The sequence below is a fragment of the Carassius gibelio genome, chromosome B11 (genome assembly GCF_023724105.1).
Source record: "Carassius gibelio isolate Cgi1373 ecotype wild population from Czech Republic chromosome B11, carGib1.2-hapl.c, whole genome shotgun sequence".
Classification (NCBI taxonomy): Eukaryota; Metazoa; Chordata; class Actinopteri; order Cypriniformes; family Cyprinidae; genus Carassius; species Carassius gibelio.
Window position 1 is genome coordinate 12315431 of NC_068406.1, and position 20462 is coordinate 12335892.

The window sequence follows — 20462 nt, forward strand, 5'->3', positions numbered from 1 at the left end:
GTGACTAAAATGCTTGTATTAAAATGTTTTATATTTTAACAATGTTAAAACTGTGCTAGATGTTATGTTTTATGAGAGATAGATACTTATAGAGGAAGCTTTTGTGAGTTCCTTTATAAAAAACAAATACTGTATGTTTATTCCATAGTGTATAAAACTATGTATTTTTAATTTTGGGCTAGGGTCATTGGGCTGTTTTTGACTGGCCATTGGGCGTTCACTAGCCAAATGTGTTTCACTGTTAAATTAAGATTTACCAGGTGTCTTGGTCTGCATCACAGTTGCAGAAATAATTCATGTCCCTGCAGTTGCCATCCAAACTACAAGAGCACTGCTGGACCCCAGGCAGAAATCCTCCCCAATATGTTCTTTTCACACCGTCTCTATCCAGCCACCATGACAGAGGAGTTCCATCTGAAAATGGACAAAATGCCCAGAGGATAAGACTTTTTTTTTTGGACTTATCTGGCAGTAAATAATTATGCAAATAAGGACAACACTGTTTGGAGTCTAAAGTAATTTAGTCATGCATGATGACATCTGGTCTCCTGCCCCTGCTGGTCAGTAATGGGCTCTGAGACTCCTGTCAGTCAAGTAGCTATTATAATATTGCTACAATGTGCGTGACCAGACATCTGCTATCACAGCAGTGCAGAGATCTGGCCAAGAGCTTAGCCAATAACAAATGGCAATCAGATATGCAAGATGTCTAAAGTGCTGGAGGTTCACCATTTCAGCGATGTTTGATCAAAGGTGGATCTTTTGCTCAAAGGCTTCACTGGATCTCATTCCGTTTAATCAAAAACCTAAAGTATGAGCCGGATGTTTGAGGATAAGTTACCTCCAACTCAGTTAAAAGCCTAAGCATATCAATCCTGCAAAGTCAAAAGTATTAAAGCAGTGTGAGAAAAAACATATGGAATAATTTAGCGTACCAGTGTATAATCTTTTTTTAAGACTTTATGCATACCTTTGCAATTCAAATGCTCTCATCACATCCCATAACCATCCCTGCATGACAAGAATTACATTCTAACCGCTTTTTAAGTGAACATCATCATTCACCATGCATTGTCGTCATGTCACTTGAGCCCCTTTAATATCTGTTGTAATAACCTACTGTTGTGAATCATTTAGCTGTGAGGTACTTCTTTGTTCCTTTGGAACATATTAGCCAAATATAGAAGATTAGAATTCCTGAGGTAACATAAATCACACACTTCATAAGAAAAACAACATTTTAGGACTACAGTACATGAAAAAAATAAGATAGACTAGAGCAATAAAGCTGGACCAACCCCAGGTGTCAAAAAGCCGAGACTTCCTGCAACGATATCTCACTTCCTGTTGGCAGTGCTCCGAGGAGGTCACGAGCGAGCGGAGATGGTATGGCGAGATGGTGTAGTTGAAGATGAGAACGAAAGGGCTGCGTGGAGTAGATCCTTGAATGTCGATGGGCCTCATGTGATCATGGCCCACTACGGTCCAAACTTTATCTTCTGTGCAAGAAACACACACACATACAAACAAAGACTGAAATCCCCATTGACTCGGATCGTGTATCAATCCTCTCAAGTCTGCACTCAATCGACCCTATGTGCTCACGAATGGAAATGAGAGATTAACAGAGTGATGGAGTCATATGCAAATATTAAGCAGAGAACATAAGGTCACTCATTCAGGAGAGTGTGAAATGATGAGGGTACGGTAGTCTACGCTAGCACCTTCCCTTATGCAAATTGAAATAGCTGAATGCGATGTCCAAAGGCTCTGGTTTGCGGTGTCTCGCAGAATTAGCATGGCTAATAGCTCCTGTAATTGAGGTCAGTTTCAAACGATTTTCGTGCCAGTGCTTGTTGGCGTTGCCTGAGAGAAAAGGTCTATTTGTATTGGGACTTTGGATCTTTTAATGCATTCACTGTGAAAAAGCTAGCTCTGCAATCTGGCTAAAGCTCAATGAAAGCTAACTTTGTAAAATAAAGCCAACTTAGCTGCGCCAACATGCAGCAGGTGGTCACAGTGTATTACAGTTTCCCAGTGCTTACTTTTCTCCGCTCAGCTTGCAGCTCCAATAACCTCAGAGCCAAAGCCTGCTGCCTATGAAACTAAGAAAAATGAAGCTATCAGTCGCAGCTAGCACGCGCTGCCAGTCTCTGCAGGCAGACATGCTCCTTGACTTTTTTCTTCTTTCACCTGCGTTTCTCCCTGCTGCTGACATAATGGGGCTTGAATTTCCCTGCATGATGATATAATGTATTAAAGTCTTATCACAGAGACAAATCAGTCTAGCATCTGATGCAGCAGAGAGGAATGTCAGAGGCCTAAACCAAGGTCGGTGAAATTGGTCATGAAACCTGACAGGAGAAGTGAGAAAACGCATTGTTCCTAGCGATAGAGGATGCATCTGCTTGCCTCCACATGTCTTGGTAGAAGCTATGTCTTGATATATCAAAACCGGTTACAAAGAGCTCTTTTCTAGATATGAGTTCCAAAATATATTTGTAATGTTTATAGAAAAAGACTGTCAAAATGCTACAGTAAAAACCTGTTAATTGTTTAACGGTTAGTTACCTTACATTTTACAACAATGGTTTAATTTTTTTGTAAAATACTGTCAGATGTATTGTTTTTCAAATGATCATATAATTCACACTCAAATTATATGGTGACACATCACATATGATTATATTTTATTTAAATTGTTTCGTCCAATTTATGTTATCAGTAGTGTACATTAGGGTCTTTTAGGTTTTATGTATATATATATATATATATATATATATATATATTAGGGGTGTAACGATACGCGTATTCGTATTGAACCGTTCGGTACGAAGCTTTCGGTTCGGTACGCGGTACGCATTATGTATACCGAACGGTTCGTTGGAGTAATTAATTATATTTGAAAAAAAAAAAAAAAGAGAGAGAAAGAAATATAATGATATGCGTTCAACAAGGTAGCCCAATAACCCAAACAACGTAACAGGCAACGCCCCTGACACTCCCGAAGAAGAAAAAAACACCAACTTATATGTTTATGTTAGGCTACTCAGCAGGCGCTCGCTCACTCAGTACGCGCTGAAGGCTCGTTGCAAAATAGCCAATGCGTTTAACAGACTAGAAATGAGAAGATCCTCCAATAACCAACAGGTCTGGTGTTTGGGTGCACTTTGGATTCCCTTTAAGCTATAATGGTGATGGCAAGAGAGTGGTGGATAAAAAAACAACGGTATGTCGCATCTGCAACATGACAGGGTACACCAGCGGGATTACAAAAAAAAAAAAAAAAAAAAAAACAGCGGGAATATCTGGGATATATGCGTCAGTACTATCTGGGAAAAGACGAAAAAAAGGAGAAACATGCACGCATTTAGACACTATAGCTTACAGGGAATCCAACCCAAACACCAGACCTGTTGGTTATTTTAGGATCTTATATTTCTGGTCTGTTAAATGCATTAGACATTTTGCAACGAGCCTTCAGCGTGTGCTGAGTGAGCGAGCGCCTTAGGGGCCGTTCACATATCGTGCCTAAAAACGCATGGAAAACGCTAAGCGCGTCTTTCTCCTCCTTTCCAAAGCGCTCGGGCAGAAGCGCTCATGAGGCGTCTGTCTTTGCTAAGCAACAATGACGTGCTCTCTCCATGAGACGCGGAAATTTCAGCGAAGGATAAATGGATTTGCAGCTCTAAAAATCGCTTGCAGTAGCTCTGCTACTGAATTTATTTCAAAATTGCAATCCATATACAACTATGATCAGCTGTTCCTTCATCTTGGCTGAGCTCTCAACGTTGTTACGGGAAAGGATGAAGCTGATTGGTTGGTTCTTGTCACATGACCCGCGGTGCGCTTGCGGCATTCTGAAAAGTTGAGATGTTTTTACATTTTGCTGTATCTAAAACGTATCGAACCGAACCGAACCGAACCGTGACATCAGTGTATCGTATCGAACCGAACCGTGAATTTTGTGAACCGTTACACCCCTAATATATATATATATATATATATATATATATATATAGTTTATGTTTATTTCATTTTTTTATGGACAGGTAAATAATAATTTACTCTGATTTATCATGAGGCATCTATATTATGGTATTCACATTCATATCAGTAAAAAATTATTTTGGTTCAAGTAGTTTGGTATATTACAATTTTTTCACTTTTCAAATGTAACTTTAATATATTTAAATGTAGTATATATATATATATATATATATATATTTAATACTGTAAATAATCTAAATATCTAAATGTCTTGGTAACACTCATCATGTACATCCTTGGATCCTGTCTAGCTGAATCAGGGATGTTTGTGTGGTGCCTCAGCAAAAGATCTGCCTCACCGGAGTCTCCCTAAAGGAAGGTTGGCCAACACTGATCCAACCTGCTGAACTAGACAGCATGTGATGCTGAACTCACTTAATGAGATGTGTGATTTCTCCAGGCAGTCCCCCACACATGCTGAGGTCACACCTGTCCATGCATTGAATCAGGTTTGTAAATGAAAAGTGCTGAGCTTTGAGCTTCATCATTCAATAATGTGAAAGATGATGAACATCACTGTATATTACGTCGAGAAATGTGCAAATCTGAGTATACATAATTGGGTCAGTCACCTGCCACGGTGCAGTTGACTTGAGTGTGCTCTAAAGGTCCGCTCCCATCAAGGTTGATTGTAAACACACTCGACTGGCTTCCTGTTTTCCTGAAGGCCTCGCAGGATCGCTCATATATTGCTGAAAATGATGAATCATAGAAATGATGGAAATAAATCTGCTGCTGTTTTTATGTTGCGCTTAATTACATAATGCTTGCATTTTGGCACATCTGCATGCTTGGCACAGGGATACTGAGCCTGTAGGAAGTAAACACAAAAGTAAGATCAAGAACATTGTTTTCTTGCCTTGACGTTTAAAGTGTAATCATATAAGATAGATTGTGTGTCAACGTTTGCTCTTCAGCAGTATACTTCAGACAGAGCACTCTGCTTAAATGCCATTAACAGTAGATATCTGTTAAATCAGTCACACATAAAAAGAGTTGACCTGCAAATGAGTCTTCTTTCATTTAAATTTAATTAATATTCTTAACAATGGCATAACCATTTCAAACAGTTCATTTAGCAAACAGAGGTAATTATTGTTTACTTTGGAACCGATCGTCATGACAGAGAAGTCCTCTGTGTGGTAGAATGAGCTAGTTTGCTGCATGTTTGGTTTTGCTGACGGTGAATTGCACAGCAGTGAATTGCACAGACTTGTAAAAAGGAAATATAACATTTTTAAAGCAATACGTCTAACAGATGGCATTGTCATGCCTCTCTCTCCTCCAGTGAACATGAACAGTCATGAGTGTATGATAAAACGGTGCATGTGGTGGCAGATGAGAACATATTGATCCGCCAAATTTGATTACAGCAAGGAACTGTAAAAACATATCTGCCAAAATAATTACAGCTTACTCGAAATACTATCATAGACACGGATGCCAAAATTAAATGGCTAAATTGGTGAGTGCACAGTTTCAAATCATTGTTACATGACACTTAGGCTTGAAGCTGTAATGCATTATGTACACTCTAAATAATCTTAATGATTTAAAGATAAAAAGTAAGCAGCAATGGACTTATCCAATAAGTGCAGTTTTAAATAATAAATACAGTTTATATGAATGATAAAAACAATCATATGGTGAAAGATGGACCTTGCCAACTTTAGTGAAACTAACAACAAAGTTGAGTAATTGAATTAAAGTAATTGAATAAAACATTTAGTAGGGTACTTTATCCCACACTATGTCGACACCTGTAGATTACAATTACTAGGTACTGTTTAAATTTTTTTTAACTATATTTTAAATAATTTATTTTAGCCCATACAAAATAATAACTTTGACAATGTATTATTATCAATTTGTATTATTATTTTTTTATATGTAAAAAAAAAAAGTGAAAACAGGCTCATATCTGAGTCATTATGCAGACATAGACTGTTCTGAGGCTTTGCATAACTCACAGTTGTGGCAGGTGGCTCCTGTGTATCCTGTTCCAGAACAGTCACAGTAAAACTGGTCCCATGACTGGAAGCATTGACCATCGTGTTCACACAGATTGGGCAAACACCTGTTGGGATAAACATGTTCAACTGCAGTGATCATTTCTGTTTTTAAATAGCTTAATTACCAATAAAATTTCTCATTATCATCCCAGCATTTTATCATCATATGTAACTTATCCTGCAGATTTGTGCAACAGACAGCTTATTAAGCATATTCTGTAATGAGTATAAGGGGATTAAGATAATAAATTGTCATGTTTTCCACCAAAATGTGTATAAAAAAGGAAAATAAATTATGTAAATTCCATCTGGGCCTGATTATAAGCCAAATTACATATTTGATCACTACATACATTATTGCAAGAAACACAGAGTGAATCACAAAAAAAAAAAAAAAAACCCTTGAAAAAAAAAAAATATTGTGAACACAAGAAAATCAATGGGGAAAACTGACCTGTCTTGTATGTTGCAGACATCAAAGCTAATATGGCTAAAGTTGCTTAGGCTTTCCTGCTGAATCTGAAGGAAGTTGACTGGATGGCTGTTTATGAAAAGGAGACGAAGGCAGCCCTGATATCCTTTGTTGGGGTTTTCACAGTTGAAACCACTCTGGTCTAATGGGCAGCCTAAAATAATGAAATATCCCAACTTACTGTCTTTTAAATCAAAAACAACATCCATAACTAATACCAAGTTGCACAAAGAAAAACCTCTGTTCTGAGAAATTCAGGCAAAGCAGCTTATAAAATCTCAGCAGAGCTTCATTGTCCCCGAAGTAAGCAAAATGAGAGATTTAGAGGTTTTAGTTAAGACATTGCAGGTTTGAATCAAAGATTCCAATAACAGCTTTAAAGAAACTGCATTTATCCTCTACAATAATTGAATGTGGTTTGAGCTGTCTGAATGAAAAAAAAAAAAAAAAACTCTTCGAGAAAAAAGCAGGACATTTGGAAATAACAGCATGTGAAATGTAATATCCTAAGAACATGCTCAGCTTGCCAAGCCTGTAATTTATTCAGAAATATGAGGAATGTTCAGTTGATGGAGGTTATAGTTAATAAAGTAGAAGAAAATTGTCCCTTGCATTCAAGAAAATGTTTAGGGTAATAGCCACTTTTAGCCTACAGCCATCAGGCTGGTTCAGAACTCAGCTTTGTAGATAACAGATAAAAAAAAAAAAAGTTATGATCTCTGCATTTGAATATAGCCAACAACTCTTTCTAAGAATCGGGATAAACTAGCTTTTTCAATTTCTGATGCTATACCTCCAATGAAGATGGCAGTCCTTTGAATGTTCTGAATTAGCCCACTGAATTCCATAGTGACAGGGTTCTGGTTGTTGACTGTTAAAGAAACCTTCTGTCCCTTGATCTCAACGGCTATGGAATGCCACTGTCCATCACTCAAATTCTGACCTGAAACAAACAGTAATAATGAGGCAGTCCTCAGAATGAAAGAAAGATGAAGTGACTGAATCACTTCATCATGTCCATCTACAAATATTCAGTATACAATCTCAAAAATATAGTAATAGATGAACTATTGTTGCTCTACAAATTCCCAAATGGAATCTGTGCCATTTTGAGCATCACACGTGTTTGAATTTGTGCAGTAGGCCAAACAGAGACACACTGAATTCATATTTCAATAGTCAATTTGCACTTAAATATTCACAGATACTTGTCCACACTGTGTTTTGATTTACTACAGTATACAGCTCTGCTTTTTATTTTTATTTTTAATTAAAATTTTGTCAAATTACATGACATTCAGCATTATGCAGTAAATTCCTATTATATGACAGGATTCAACAATTCTATCTATGTTTTTCACAGCATGGAAATCATAAATAAACATCTTACCGCTAAAAACCTGAGCAGAGTTTTGTGGCCCTCCAGAGAGCAAGAGGAGCAGCCTAGCCTGGCTGAGCTGCAGAAGCAGGTTAATGGTGTCCAGATCACGAGAGAGTGGGATTGAGAACAGCAGCCCTTCCTGATTCCATGTACGGAACTGCAGTCGTACAGAGAGACTCTCCATAATGTAATCTGCAGGGAGCATCAGGAAGCTGGCCTTGGAACTGAGGAATGTCACAGCAACTGAGGAAGACTCAGAGCACGAGAACGTCACATTACCCTTAGTAAGGAAGAGAGGGAAGAAGATAATGAAAGAAAGGATGAATTTGTGGAAAAAAATTTCATTGTAGGACAATGAAAAAAAAAAGTTGTAGTAGAAGAAACTGAAAAGGGACAATTAAATAATATAATACTACAGGCCTTTGAATAATTGAATCTGATTGGCTGACAAATGTTCTAAAGTGTGCAATTATTTTCAGGGAAACGCATGGCGAACATAGTTCCAGGGAGCTCTGGAACACATTACATGTCCAGATCACTTCGGAAATGATTTCTGTTATTTCAAAGGTCTTAAAACAGCACAATAAGAAAAACCCACAACACTAGTCGGAGACATGAATATAGTATGCAATATGATAAAAAAGACAGTTAAAGAAAAGTTTTCCTAAATAATTATGTTTTATTATGTGTGTTAAGAACATACTCTATCTCTCCCGCTCTCCCTCACATACATAACTTACAGTACTGAAACATGCTAATGTTGTTAGCACTACTCTGGAAATTTTATCAGTAAAATAGTTTAGCAACATGACATTTCTCACAATTGAGGTAGCAATGGCACTGTTTGTTAAGAAAATTTACTTAAAGTTTTACTGTTTGTAGAGAGGCTGCTGCCAAACACTGTTGAGAGATAGATGCACAGGCTCAGAAAGGTAACATGCTTAATTTCTCTCTCTCTCTCTCTTATATAACTTAGTTATTAACTGCATTAGTCTGCCTTTAACAGCTCAAGTCTCTGTTATTTGGTCTAAAATGACGTTTTGGAATTAGCAATGGAGGTTTTGGGATGAGATGGAGAAGAAATTAATTCTTAATACTAAAACCAGACAAATGGCTTGAAATATATAAGCTGATTTATGTCTTGAGGTGTGGCAACAGTAGTATCAGTGGAATAATTTACTCTGGGCCATTGGATTATTAGAAAAATGTGCTTTGCATCATGGCCACATCACCACTTTCGGCGTACATTATTTTTCTAATTATTCAACGGCCCATCATCAATTATTCCCTATTTAATGCACATGGGTACATGGTGCATAGTAATTTAATTATTGAAGCAATAGATGTGTGCTGGTAGAAGGGTACACATATATACAAACCCCTTTGTTTCTGTGAACTGTGGGGACTTCACATAGACTTCTATTAATATACTGTCTCAAATAGTTAGAGGTTTTGTGGAAAAACGTGTGAACAAAAATCTCATTGCAAAACCAAGGAAAAACGTGATAGATTGTAAGTATTCTACCAGAGGCTCTCTAAGAATATTTGTCATTGACATGCCAAAAAATTCTTCAGTAAAGGGTTTAAAGCCTTGGACCAAAGAAATCGTTTTTTAAAATCAAATTTAAGACCTCCACAAATAACATTAATACTGTATTTCCATACAGAACAAACCCAAACAATCTGAAAATAAATAATCAGATTCAATCTTAGATTCATAAATAGAACAGGCACACAATTAACTGCAAACCAGGGTAACTGCAAGTTTAAAATCCTCAGGACACGTTTTATTCAATATATACATATGTATTGAAGTTGGTTTATTTAGTTTTTATGATATGAACGTGCAGCTTAGGGGTCAATCAATATTGTATTTTGTTAATATAACAATAATGTTTTTAAAGAAAGCCAATAAACATTACTGTGCCAATATTAATATATTAATATATATACTGAACGTGAAAATGGAGTTCCTTTTCAAAAATTCACTTTACATTGTACATGGGGTAAATTCCTGTTTACTCTGTTACTGAAGCCTGATTTGTTTATGTTTGTGTAGCTGCACAAACCAATGTCGCTTTAGCCAGCCAGAAAAGGCAGAGCCGATATGTATATAAGTCGGCTTTCAGCACCATTTCATCAGAATCTTCTCCTTCAGCGATGAGGATCATCTCTTTGCTGACTCTGCAAGAAGCCAAAGAAAGAAGATGGAAAGAGACTCAACCCACTTGATGCCGTCGGAAAACCATCTTCCGCTTTCTAAAAGGATCAACACCCCGACCCTCCAGAGAGTGGCTTGGCTTACTCAATGTCCTTGACTGCATTAGACACTGAGGGATGGTGCGTTTCCGGTGACGAGCCCGAAGCCCTCCCTTCATTCCAACCATTGTGGCCGAAACGGGACAGCGAGCTGATCCCTGTTCTCTCAAAGGTGGTGGAAGATCTGGGTCTCAAGTGGTTGGCTCCAGATGAGCATGCCCATGGCCTCTTAGATGAGTGACCATTAGATGAGAGACCATTAGCCACCTTCCCGCCAGTGGCCCACTCCATTCTTTTCTGTGGTTCACGAAGAACTGACCAAGATGTGGTGTGCCCTTTATTCAGCCCGAGTTAGCTCTTCCTCCTCAGCAGCTCTCACCACAGTTGATGGCACTGAGGAAAACAGCTATAGCAAGCTCCTCCCTCTGGAGGAGGCAGTAGCTGCTCATTTGTTTCCACTATCTGCCTTGGGATTAAAGGCCCATGCAGCACATCACTCCAAACCCTGCAGGGCGTATGCAGCGGCTGGTCAAGCCAGATCAGCGCTGCATACAATGGCAGTCTTCTCCATGATATGGATGAGTCTGGCCATCTTCAGGATTCTTTCAAAGAGCTGCACACAGCAACTGATTTGGCTTTGTGCTCTGTGAAAGCCACAGCTCAGGCTATTGGCAAGACCATGACCACTCTGGTGGTATAAGAACACCACCTTTGGCTGAACCTCATTGAAATAAGGAATGCCAAGAAGATGGCAGATTCTCTTGTCAAGTCAAAGGGCCTCTTTGGCCCCGCTGTGAACGTAAGCGTTCTGGTGCTGCAACAGTTAGCCACCAGAAAGCCCCATCCACTCAGCCCACAAAGCCTGCACTGCCTTCGGAAAGAAAGAAGAAAGGGTCAGTTCTCACCTATTGCACGAAGTCCAAGCTTCGTCTATTGCACGAAGCCTGGAACCTGTATCTTATGACATTATCCACGTGCTATCATTTCTACAAGAGTTGTTGGACAATGGGTGCCCCAACACTCAAAGTTTACATGGCAGCTATCACAGCAAATCATTCCCTCGAAGCTGGTCATTTGATTGTCAGAAATGATCTGATCGTTAAGACTGACTGACCATACCTGTGTGGGACTCGTCAATAGCCCTTAGGGCCATACAGGGTCCTCTCTTCTAGCCACTACAGTTCAGTTACAAGCACTATCAATCAGTGTTTCCTGTTTGTAGTTTGGGCCTAGCGACTTTAAAGTCATCCTCAAGCCTAAATATGGATATGTTCCGAAGCTGTTCAGAGCCCAGGTAATTACCCTTCTGATGCTTCCCGGTGCAGATGGTGAACAGAGTCCCAATGTTCTTTGCCCTGTCAGGCCACTGAGAATATATCTTGAATGCTTCAGCCTGTTCAGACAGTTGGAGCAGCTTTCGTTTGCTTTGGAAGCCGCACTAAGGGGTTGCCAGCTACAAAGCAAAGAATATCCCACTGGATAATCCTTACACATTTGCCAGATTTGACAGCCTCGATGTCCCTGTTCTTCAGGCATGGATTTTATCAGCTTAAACTGATTATTTCTGCCTATGGTGGAAATAGCTATGCCCCAAGTCCTCAGCTATGCTATGGAATTCAGTTGGCTCATGTTCTCTAGGGGCCCTGAACATAAGTTGGTTTGCAAAGTGGCGTAGTGTGTTTCTGCTCACAGCCTGGTGTGATTGGATTAGTTGCCCAATCACAATGTGAAGCGAATGTTCGAAAGGGAACACTCTGGTTACTGACGTAACCTAAGTTCCCTGAGATAAGGGAACGAGCGTTGGGTCCCTTGCCATGTTATGAGCTACACATGGATTGATGAATGTCCCTTCAGTCTAATGATTCTGATGAAATGGCGCTGGTTTGGTTTGGTTTGTGCGAATTTTACCCTATAAACAAAACTCATTCCCTTATCTTAAGGAAAGAATGTAACGTCGGTAACTGAAGCATTTTTTTTTCATACTGCTTAAACACAAAATCTTTACTTGTCACACAATTTCTGACTCACAAACACCAGAACCGCACACCAAATCAGCAAGACTAACCTTACCAAAAAGAAGTATACTTAGTTTATTTTATTAAGTATGCTTAATAAATACTATACTTTAAAGTTCAAGTATAATTTTAAGTATATTTTATGTAGTGAGTATACAAATATCAGTGGACTAGTAGTATATTTGTAAGTGTACTATTTTAATACACTAAACTGACCCACTTTGCAGTGTATAAAAGTATAATTTTAAGTATACTTTTATTACAACAGTATACAATTTTGAGTATAAAACTAAATTACATATATGTTTTTAGTTTGTATTGCGCCTATACTAAAAGTGAACTTATAGGTATAGTGGTAGTTTACTAAACAAATACTTGTAACATTTTTAGTACACTCTGAAGTATAGTCCCAGCAAACTGCTAGTTAAATAGTGCATATATATATATATATATATATATATATATATATATATATATATATATATATATATATATATATATATATATATATATATACATACAAATTTTAATTTGTATATATAAACTTTAATACTTTAAAAACTTAAAAAAAAACTTAAAAAAAAAAAAACTTAAACATTAGTTTTCTAAGTTTAAGTCAAGTATACTTAAAAATAATTTTAAGTATATTTCTGAGAAGTACATAAAGCACATTTCCGGGAAGAACATAAAAAGTAGACTGAAAGTATACTTTCCTATTTTTAGTTCAAAAGAAGTATACTAATGGCAAACTTGAATAAACATTTTTTTGTAAGGGCATACACTAATTCTAATTAGTACACTAATTAGAATTAGTGTACACTAATTCTAATTGACTCAGTTTTCTATTTCATAAAACACTTTTTGCAAAACACAACACACAATTATTTATGTAACACAAAAATCTAACAGTAATTAATATTATGAAAAAGGTGTTTGCAAATGTTTGCTTTTGGGATGTGTTTGTGATATTTTGAATGCAGTGCTTCGAGTTGTGAGGCATTTTGCATTTTGTATGTGCAATTCTTGGATTTGTGTGTAAAGTTGAAAATTGTGAAATGTTGAAAAATGTGAAAATCTGTAATGATGAAGGTTTCCCATTTACAACATAACATTAAAGGCAATTGTGTGCATGAATGCAGTAGTGATGTATTTAATTTAACTATCACTTTTACTATCGATTTTACTATTTTACTATTAAAACTATCGAAGTTTAAGTTCTTAGACCTTTGTGAAAGTGTAATCGGCATAGAGATTAGGCAATACAGTTTTAATCTACAGGCTGCTAAACACAATTAATAATCAAAATTATAATATCCTGCAGCCTTAAATTATATTGTACCACAACAATTCACTGTATAAATAATAAATAGCTATAGCACTGCATGAACATTATTTAGTCAGTGACATGTGGAGTGTCTCAATCTATGCATGAAATTCAGCATGTACTGTAGTGAAATAAGCTCTTTATCTTAAAATGCCTCTGACAAGAGGGAGGGAAAGACAAAATGAAGATCACAATGTGGCACTGCTCTTCTTTTCTTTCTGTAATGAGTGTATTAGACCACCCAGAAAGAGCGAGAGAGAAATGGACTAGAGGAGAGACTTCACAGCCTGTTAAATAGGGAAAGAGAGCCCTTTTATGGTGCGATGCACACAACTTCACACAACTGCAGAAACACACTTTAGATACACACAGAGCTACTGTAATTTGCCATGTGACACTGTTGTAAATTGCTTTAGATATAAAGGCTTACTGTGTGAATAAAGTTATGTTTCATACTTTTTACAGCAAAAATGTTTTTACGTTTATGTTTTTTATGTAAAGTTTTTACGTTTTTGTGGTCTCACATTACTTTGTGAACAGAGAGATTTGATGGCCTTCAATCTCACTAGGTGCCATTTAATTCTCACAATTGAAGGGCATGTAGAAATGTGATATTTAGTCACAAAAGCACTTGTAAAAGTTCACACTTACCACTGTGTAGATCTGTGGCTTCCGTCTTTTTGCCATGTCTATAACACTGACGCCATTGTAGTTGAGGTTTTCTATGCAGCCGTGAAAATTTTCATGGAGAAATGTCCCAGGCTTACCAGGCAAAGGGATTCCTCCGAAACTGAGCTTGAATAAGGACACAGAAACACACACACACACACACACACACACACACACACACACACACACACACACACACACACACACACACAAACAACCACATATCCCAGAGATCAGTAACAAAGAATAGAAAAGGAATGCAAAGAATGGCCCTGAAGGCTACTTTGTGGGGACTGTTTTACCCAGCTTTTAATCAAATCAATAAATTGATTACTGTATTTTCAGAAAAAAAAAAATTAATAGTAGTGTAGGTGCACTTTTGGTTGTTATTTTGAGTGCTGCAACCTATAGTAATAGTAGTTTGATAATAACGGCACAAAGTATCATAAACAGGCACTCACAATATAAGAAAATTATATACTCTGCTGCCCTTGTCAAGATTGGAAGCTCTTTAAAAAAACAAAGAAGAAGAAGAAAAAAAATAGAGAGCGAGGGAAGTGGTAAATATTTCAGCTGTTTTTAACGAGGTTAATCTATTATAAATGGTATCAATTTTCATTCAGTATTGAACCCATTAATCATTAAAGAGGGAATGAGTAAAAAAAAAAAAAAATACAAAAAACAGGGGGTGTGTGCTCTCATGTTTGAAATACTCACTTATACACACACAAAAACAATGGAGGGATACAAGATACAACGAAGGTTAAAGAATGAAGAACTAAAAGTAAAAAGGAAATAAAAATGGGGGAAAAATGAGAATGAGAAAGAAACACTTAAGTCCTTGGGCTGATAGCAATCTGAGCAACTGCACTACCCCAAATAGTTTTTATTTTATTAATAATGCTGCTTAAAATTAATCAGAAGTGACAGTATGCATAGTGTATAATGCTACCAAATGTAATATTCTATTTCATATGAATGCCGTTCCATTCAACTGTCTACTAATCAAAAAATCTTAAGATGCATTATGGTTCCCACAAAAAAAATATTAATTAGCACAACTGTTTCCAGCATTGATTATAATATGAAAGGTTTCTAAAGCAGCGTATCAGCATGTTGGAATTTTTTCTTAAAGGATCATGTGAAGTAAGGAGTAAGGATGCTAAAAATTCAGCTTTCTCATCACTGGAATAAATTACTTCTTAACATATTAGAAAATAATAAAACAGTAACTTTAAATTGTCAGAATGTCTATTAATATTACTGTATTGTTTTCAGAAGTTTGCAGTGATTGAATAAAATGTTTTGAAACATGGTTTCAGGTAACAAGGGAACATGATATATTTATGCATGTCACAGTAATAGATCTAATTGTTTTCTTATTGTCTTATTCTGTTAAGACAAGAAGTTATTTATTTTTAAATATTTAGCTGTGTCAGTGTCTGTGGTGTATTAGGGATAGCCTGTCATCATATTTTCAGTATTGTATAAATAAATAACATAAATTATAGAATCAAAATAATTAATTATATTCAGATTTATTATAATTTACACTCAGCTCTCACCTCATAGTCTATCTCCAGTGTGTCCTCCTGTCCTGGACTGCGGAAGTGTTGCGTGTGTCCATCCACAGTAAAGTTGACGTGTTTGTTAAAGCGCTCAATTTGAACAGAGTGCCAGTGATGGTCATCCATTAGACTTCCTAACATGACTGAAGATGAGTGTCCAGTAGACTGAGGCTTGGCATCATCTGTAGAGGGACAGCAAAAGACAGAATAGGAACCTAGACTTAGGAACTTAAAGTCGTTAATTACTCACCCTCATGTCGTTCCAAACCCATAAGACCTTTTTTCATTTTTGGAAGGTTAATAAAATTAATATATTTTTGATGAAATATGAGAGCTTCTGACCCTCCATAGACAGCAACACAACTACCATGTTCAAGGCCCATAAAGATATTGTCCGTACATGTCCGCTATTGTTTTGATATTGTCAAAATTGTCCATGTGACATCAGTCAACCGTAATTTTATGACTAATTTTAAACACTTTTTGTGTGCAAAGAAAAACAAAACAATGACTTCATTTAACAAATTCTTCTCTTCTGTGTCAGTCTTCTGTGTGCGTACATGACGTAGAACCCGGATGCACTGCACCTTGTTTACAAGCAGATAAAGATGCACACTGTATATAAACATTTTTTGGCCCAGCCTTAAATATTTGAACTAGAATACACTGACAAGGAAATAAGAGAGACTGATATTCAACAGAAGGCTCTCAGATTTCATCAGAAATATCTTAATTTTAATTGCAAACATGAACAAAGATCTTATGGGTTTGAAAAGAGGGTGAGTAATTAATGACAAGATTTTTCATTTCGGATGAACTAACCCTTTAAAGGCAAAGAATTCAGCCAGGCATCTAAACTCACTACACCTCAGGTACTTTTCTTTAATATCTAATTTCACTTTCTAATCCACTGAGACACTTGTGCATGAGTGTGAATAAAATGATAGAAGGTCAATCTGAATTGTGTCCCGTCCTTCTCTTTCTCTCACCCAAATTGAGATGCAAAACGAGTCTTCCTCTCTGAAGCTCCAGAGTGAGGAAATCTCCTCTCTGTCCCTCTCCGTGAACCAAAACCCCTTCTGCCTGATGGCTCCGGAATCTCAGGGAAATCACATCTTTCACTGTGCTGGTGGACTTCTGGTTGAACCGGTAGAGTAAGGCACTTCGACCATCGAAGTCAGCCACGTCAGACTCTGAGGAGGACAGAAAAAGGAGATCAAAGAGAATGTGAGAAGACCCTCTGCTCTCTGCACTTTCTCTGACCTTCCAAGATCTGTGTGCTCTGATACTTCCAGTTGATTTGAAAATGAAGCTGCGCTGAATGCAGCTCACTTTTTCTGGTGTGTGTACATCAGCTTTTACCAGCATTGTGGAAAGTCTAGAAAATTGTTATATTATAATATATATTATATATTAACTTAATAGGAAAAGAGCTAAGTAAAGTTTTATTTGAAAATCAGGTTTAGTGGTATGGGATAGAAAAATATCATTAACTCTTATCTCAGTTCATGTAAGGTATCACTCACTGTATGTGCAGCCATAGGCTTCTAACCGTAGACCCATTCCTCCTTTGGGGCTTCCCTCAAGGGGCAGAAGTCGCATATATCGAGTTCTGATTGAGTGAGGGAGTTTGTGTTGGACCACTGTGTCTGTGTCACTGTTTCCAGTAAATGTCTGTAAATATACACACAGACACACAAAACACAAATACACATTGATATTGGTCAGGCAGTTCTTAATAGTTTAACTTTTGGGATACGTTTCCATTACATTCCATTAAGACAAACAAAGCTGTTCCCCAAAATGCTGGTCAAACAGTAGAGTAAAAACAAATGGGTGATTTCAACAGTAGTTCAGCAACAGTTTATTAAAGGCTCTTCAACAAAACAGCTGCCATGCTAACCAGGGCCCGCAGACACCATTTAGCATACAATGCTTCCAACGATGCAAACATCATATTAGCACAAATTATCCACTCTCGAGTTTGGTTCTTTGCTCATCGAGACTAAATGGATTTTTGATGAGTTCTGACCTTCTCTGTCTTTCATCTGTGTGCTGATTCTTCTCCGCTGGGCTGTTTTGTTTTGTCATTTTTATTAAAGGATCCTTGGAAATAAATCACTCCCCAAGCTGGTAAGGGGGAAGTTGCCAAATGATTTTTGGAAGCTGGCAGCCAGTCTGTTTGTCTTTCACCGAGCTAACGCATGCCAACAGCATACAAACCAGAATAAACTAATTTCCTTCATCTTGTCTGCATCATTAAAGTTAATGAAAGATCAAGGGTGTGATGAAACAATGGGAAAGTATGAGAAAACTTATAGATCTCTCTCTCTCTCTTTTTCTGCAGGAGAGAGTAACTGGATTGTTTGCCAAGTGAATTTTAAGACCTTGCTCACAGACTGTGAGGATGAATAAACCTCTGACTAACAGGTGACAAGCTTCCAGCATGACTGAGGTGCGTTGTAAATGAACACATCCTTAACTGGACTATCAATGGTCGTCTACTTTTAATTATTAAAATACAGAAATAAAAAAATAATACCACAATTCTGCCAGAAAGGTCAGCATTGCTGATTGGCAAATGTTAATCATTATAATTATGTTTTGTTTTGTCAAACCGTGAATTTAAGGCCTTGGTTTTTCTTCAAAGGAAAAGCTTTACAATTTTACCTTTTCAGAAACTCTGGAAAAAGACATATCTTACTCACTTTAATATAATTTTGGATGCTGGAAGATCATGTCTGGATGACCTACATATTGGTTTAATATGGATAGCCAATTTTGACATACCTTCAGATATTTCTTCAACATCTTCCATAGTATTATCTCTTTTGTGCTCATAAATTTACTTTGGAGACAAACCATGAAAAAAATAGTGAAACACAAAAATTCTATCCATAATTCAACAATGCTATATGTATTTTTTATTCAGAGAAGAAGGGAATAATACAATGCTTTTTGAACTTCTCCAACATCCCAGTGGGCAACGACAGGAAAACTTAATTTACAAGTGATTCACCTCAACTCAAGGATGAAGGGCTAGGGGTTTAATCCTCATACTGAACAATAGGCTTAGTTTTATGTGTTAATTTAGCATGGGTAAAGTGAGAGGAAGAAAGAAAGAGAGGAAGTCAGGTACAACAGCTTCTCAAAGATGTTCATTAGTCAGATACACAAAGGAGAGAAGACTAAGCAACACACTGTAAATATAACTTATTGAAACTTAAATTAAATTCTTAAGCTTTGAATAAAGCTATTAAAAAAGACGATGGTACTTTGTTTAATATGCAAGCAAAGTGAAGTTCCTTTATATAAAATAAGTTTCACTTTAAATTAATTAAGCCTTTTGTGTTAAAGTACAAAAGAAAACTAAACAAACCCTTTAAATTTGTATTACATTAGCTGATCTGCAAAATGTTCTCAATCTATCATAAAGCTTGAAAAGCGCAAATCAGCCACACATCCCAGGCCTTCTGCATATCAGTATCTCTTCTCTCAGGATGTTTTATATTCACCTTAAAATTAATGGTATTTAAAGAATTTATCAACCTACGAATCTGCAAGTTAAGCTTAAAAATGGCAAAATATTGTTTACCATGTACTTTTATATGGATTCTAACTGAATTGCTGTCCAGCAAATTCCTTTTTTCTTTATTTGGCCAATGTGGTGCTATTTGAATGCACTGAACTAAAGTGGGGACAAGCCAATCAATATAGTATAACACTGTGACGCTCTTTCATCCCAATATAGAGTCAATACACAGACGGCAGGTATTGATTTTTAATATTTTAATCATTATTATTTAGCATTTTAAAGGTACAGTTGACATTTTGTGTCATTTCTAAAGTTCAAAAAGGAGGTCAATTAACTTTGAGCTATCGACCCTTATTTGAAAGCAGAGGTATGAAAGTTGGGAAGACTTTTCGAGCTATAAATTCCCATCTGGCTTATTCTGAGTTTATATTGTTTTTGTGCATGATCATGGTCAATTCCTACTTCTTCATTTAGCATTTGAATATTTGAATACAAAAAAAAAAAAAGAAGAAATGGAAGAAAATGCTTTAAATATTAAAAGACAGGAAAGATAAAAGAAACATGTTGCAGCCAAACCCTTTAAGCTAAAAGATTCTTCACAACAGTAAGATGATCTGAATATACCTTTAGCTGGCTTTAACTCACCATAATCAAAATTTTAAATGGTCACCTCCAGCTCTGTGGAAATACAAATACATGCTGGACCACACCTAAAACAACTTTGGAGCCAGACAGAGACAGATCAGCATACCAGAATGGCTGGGAGAAAATATCTATAAACACATTTCTGTACTGATTGACCTTTTTAGAGTAGTTTAATAGAATCTGTCACAACGTGATGAATCCTCCTTGCCACATTAGCTGCTGTTAGCCACTTATGCTAAAGCTCCTCCTAGCTATTGCCACTGATTTTAAATGGACACCAAAATCTTATTATGTGGGATAAAAAGTGGGCGGTTTGCAGAGCAAAGGCATCAAAGCACTTAATGAAAAAGAAACATTATGAAAAGCCTTGGAGATCAGGGTTAAAGCACAAAACATAACACAGCTGCTCTGACCTTTTCATGCTCCTGCAGATTAAATTTGCAATCCAACCTCAAATGCTTGTTTTAATTGTGAGAGAATTTTTTTTTAGAAAAAAACAATTAGAAAAAAATCTATAATTACATTCATTACT

The 20462-nt window shown here is 36.8% G+C and overlaps 1 protein-coding gene across 1 annotated transcript in view; it reads right to left on the reverse strand.

Annotated features, from left to right (window-relative positions):
• Positions 1-20462, reverse strand: part of LOC127967720 (contactin-associated protein-like 5) — a 76863-nt gene that overhangs the window by 13565 nt on the left and 42836 nt on the right. The window contains exons 4-14 of the mRNA XM_052568359.1: positions 17277-17424; positions 16740-16943; positions 15748-15932; positions 14165-14308; positions 7925-8195; positions 7328-7477; positions 6517-6688; positions 6021-6127; positions 4623-4742; positions 1299-1499; positions 258-414 (exon numbers count right to left, since the gene is read on the reverse strand). Of these exons, the coding sequence (XP_052424319.1) occupies positions 258-414; positions 1299-1499; positions 4623-4742; positions 6021-6127; positions 6517-6688; positions 7328-7477; positions 7925-8195; positions 14165-14308; positions 15748-15932; positions 16740-16943; positions 17277-17424 (1859 nt within the window). The remainder of the gene's footprint in view (positions 1-257; positions 415-1298; positions 1500-4622; positions 4743-6020; positions 6128-6516; positions 6689-7327; positions 7478-7924; positions 8196-14164; positions 14309-15747; positions 15933-16739; positions 16944-17276; positions 17425-20462) is intronic.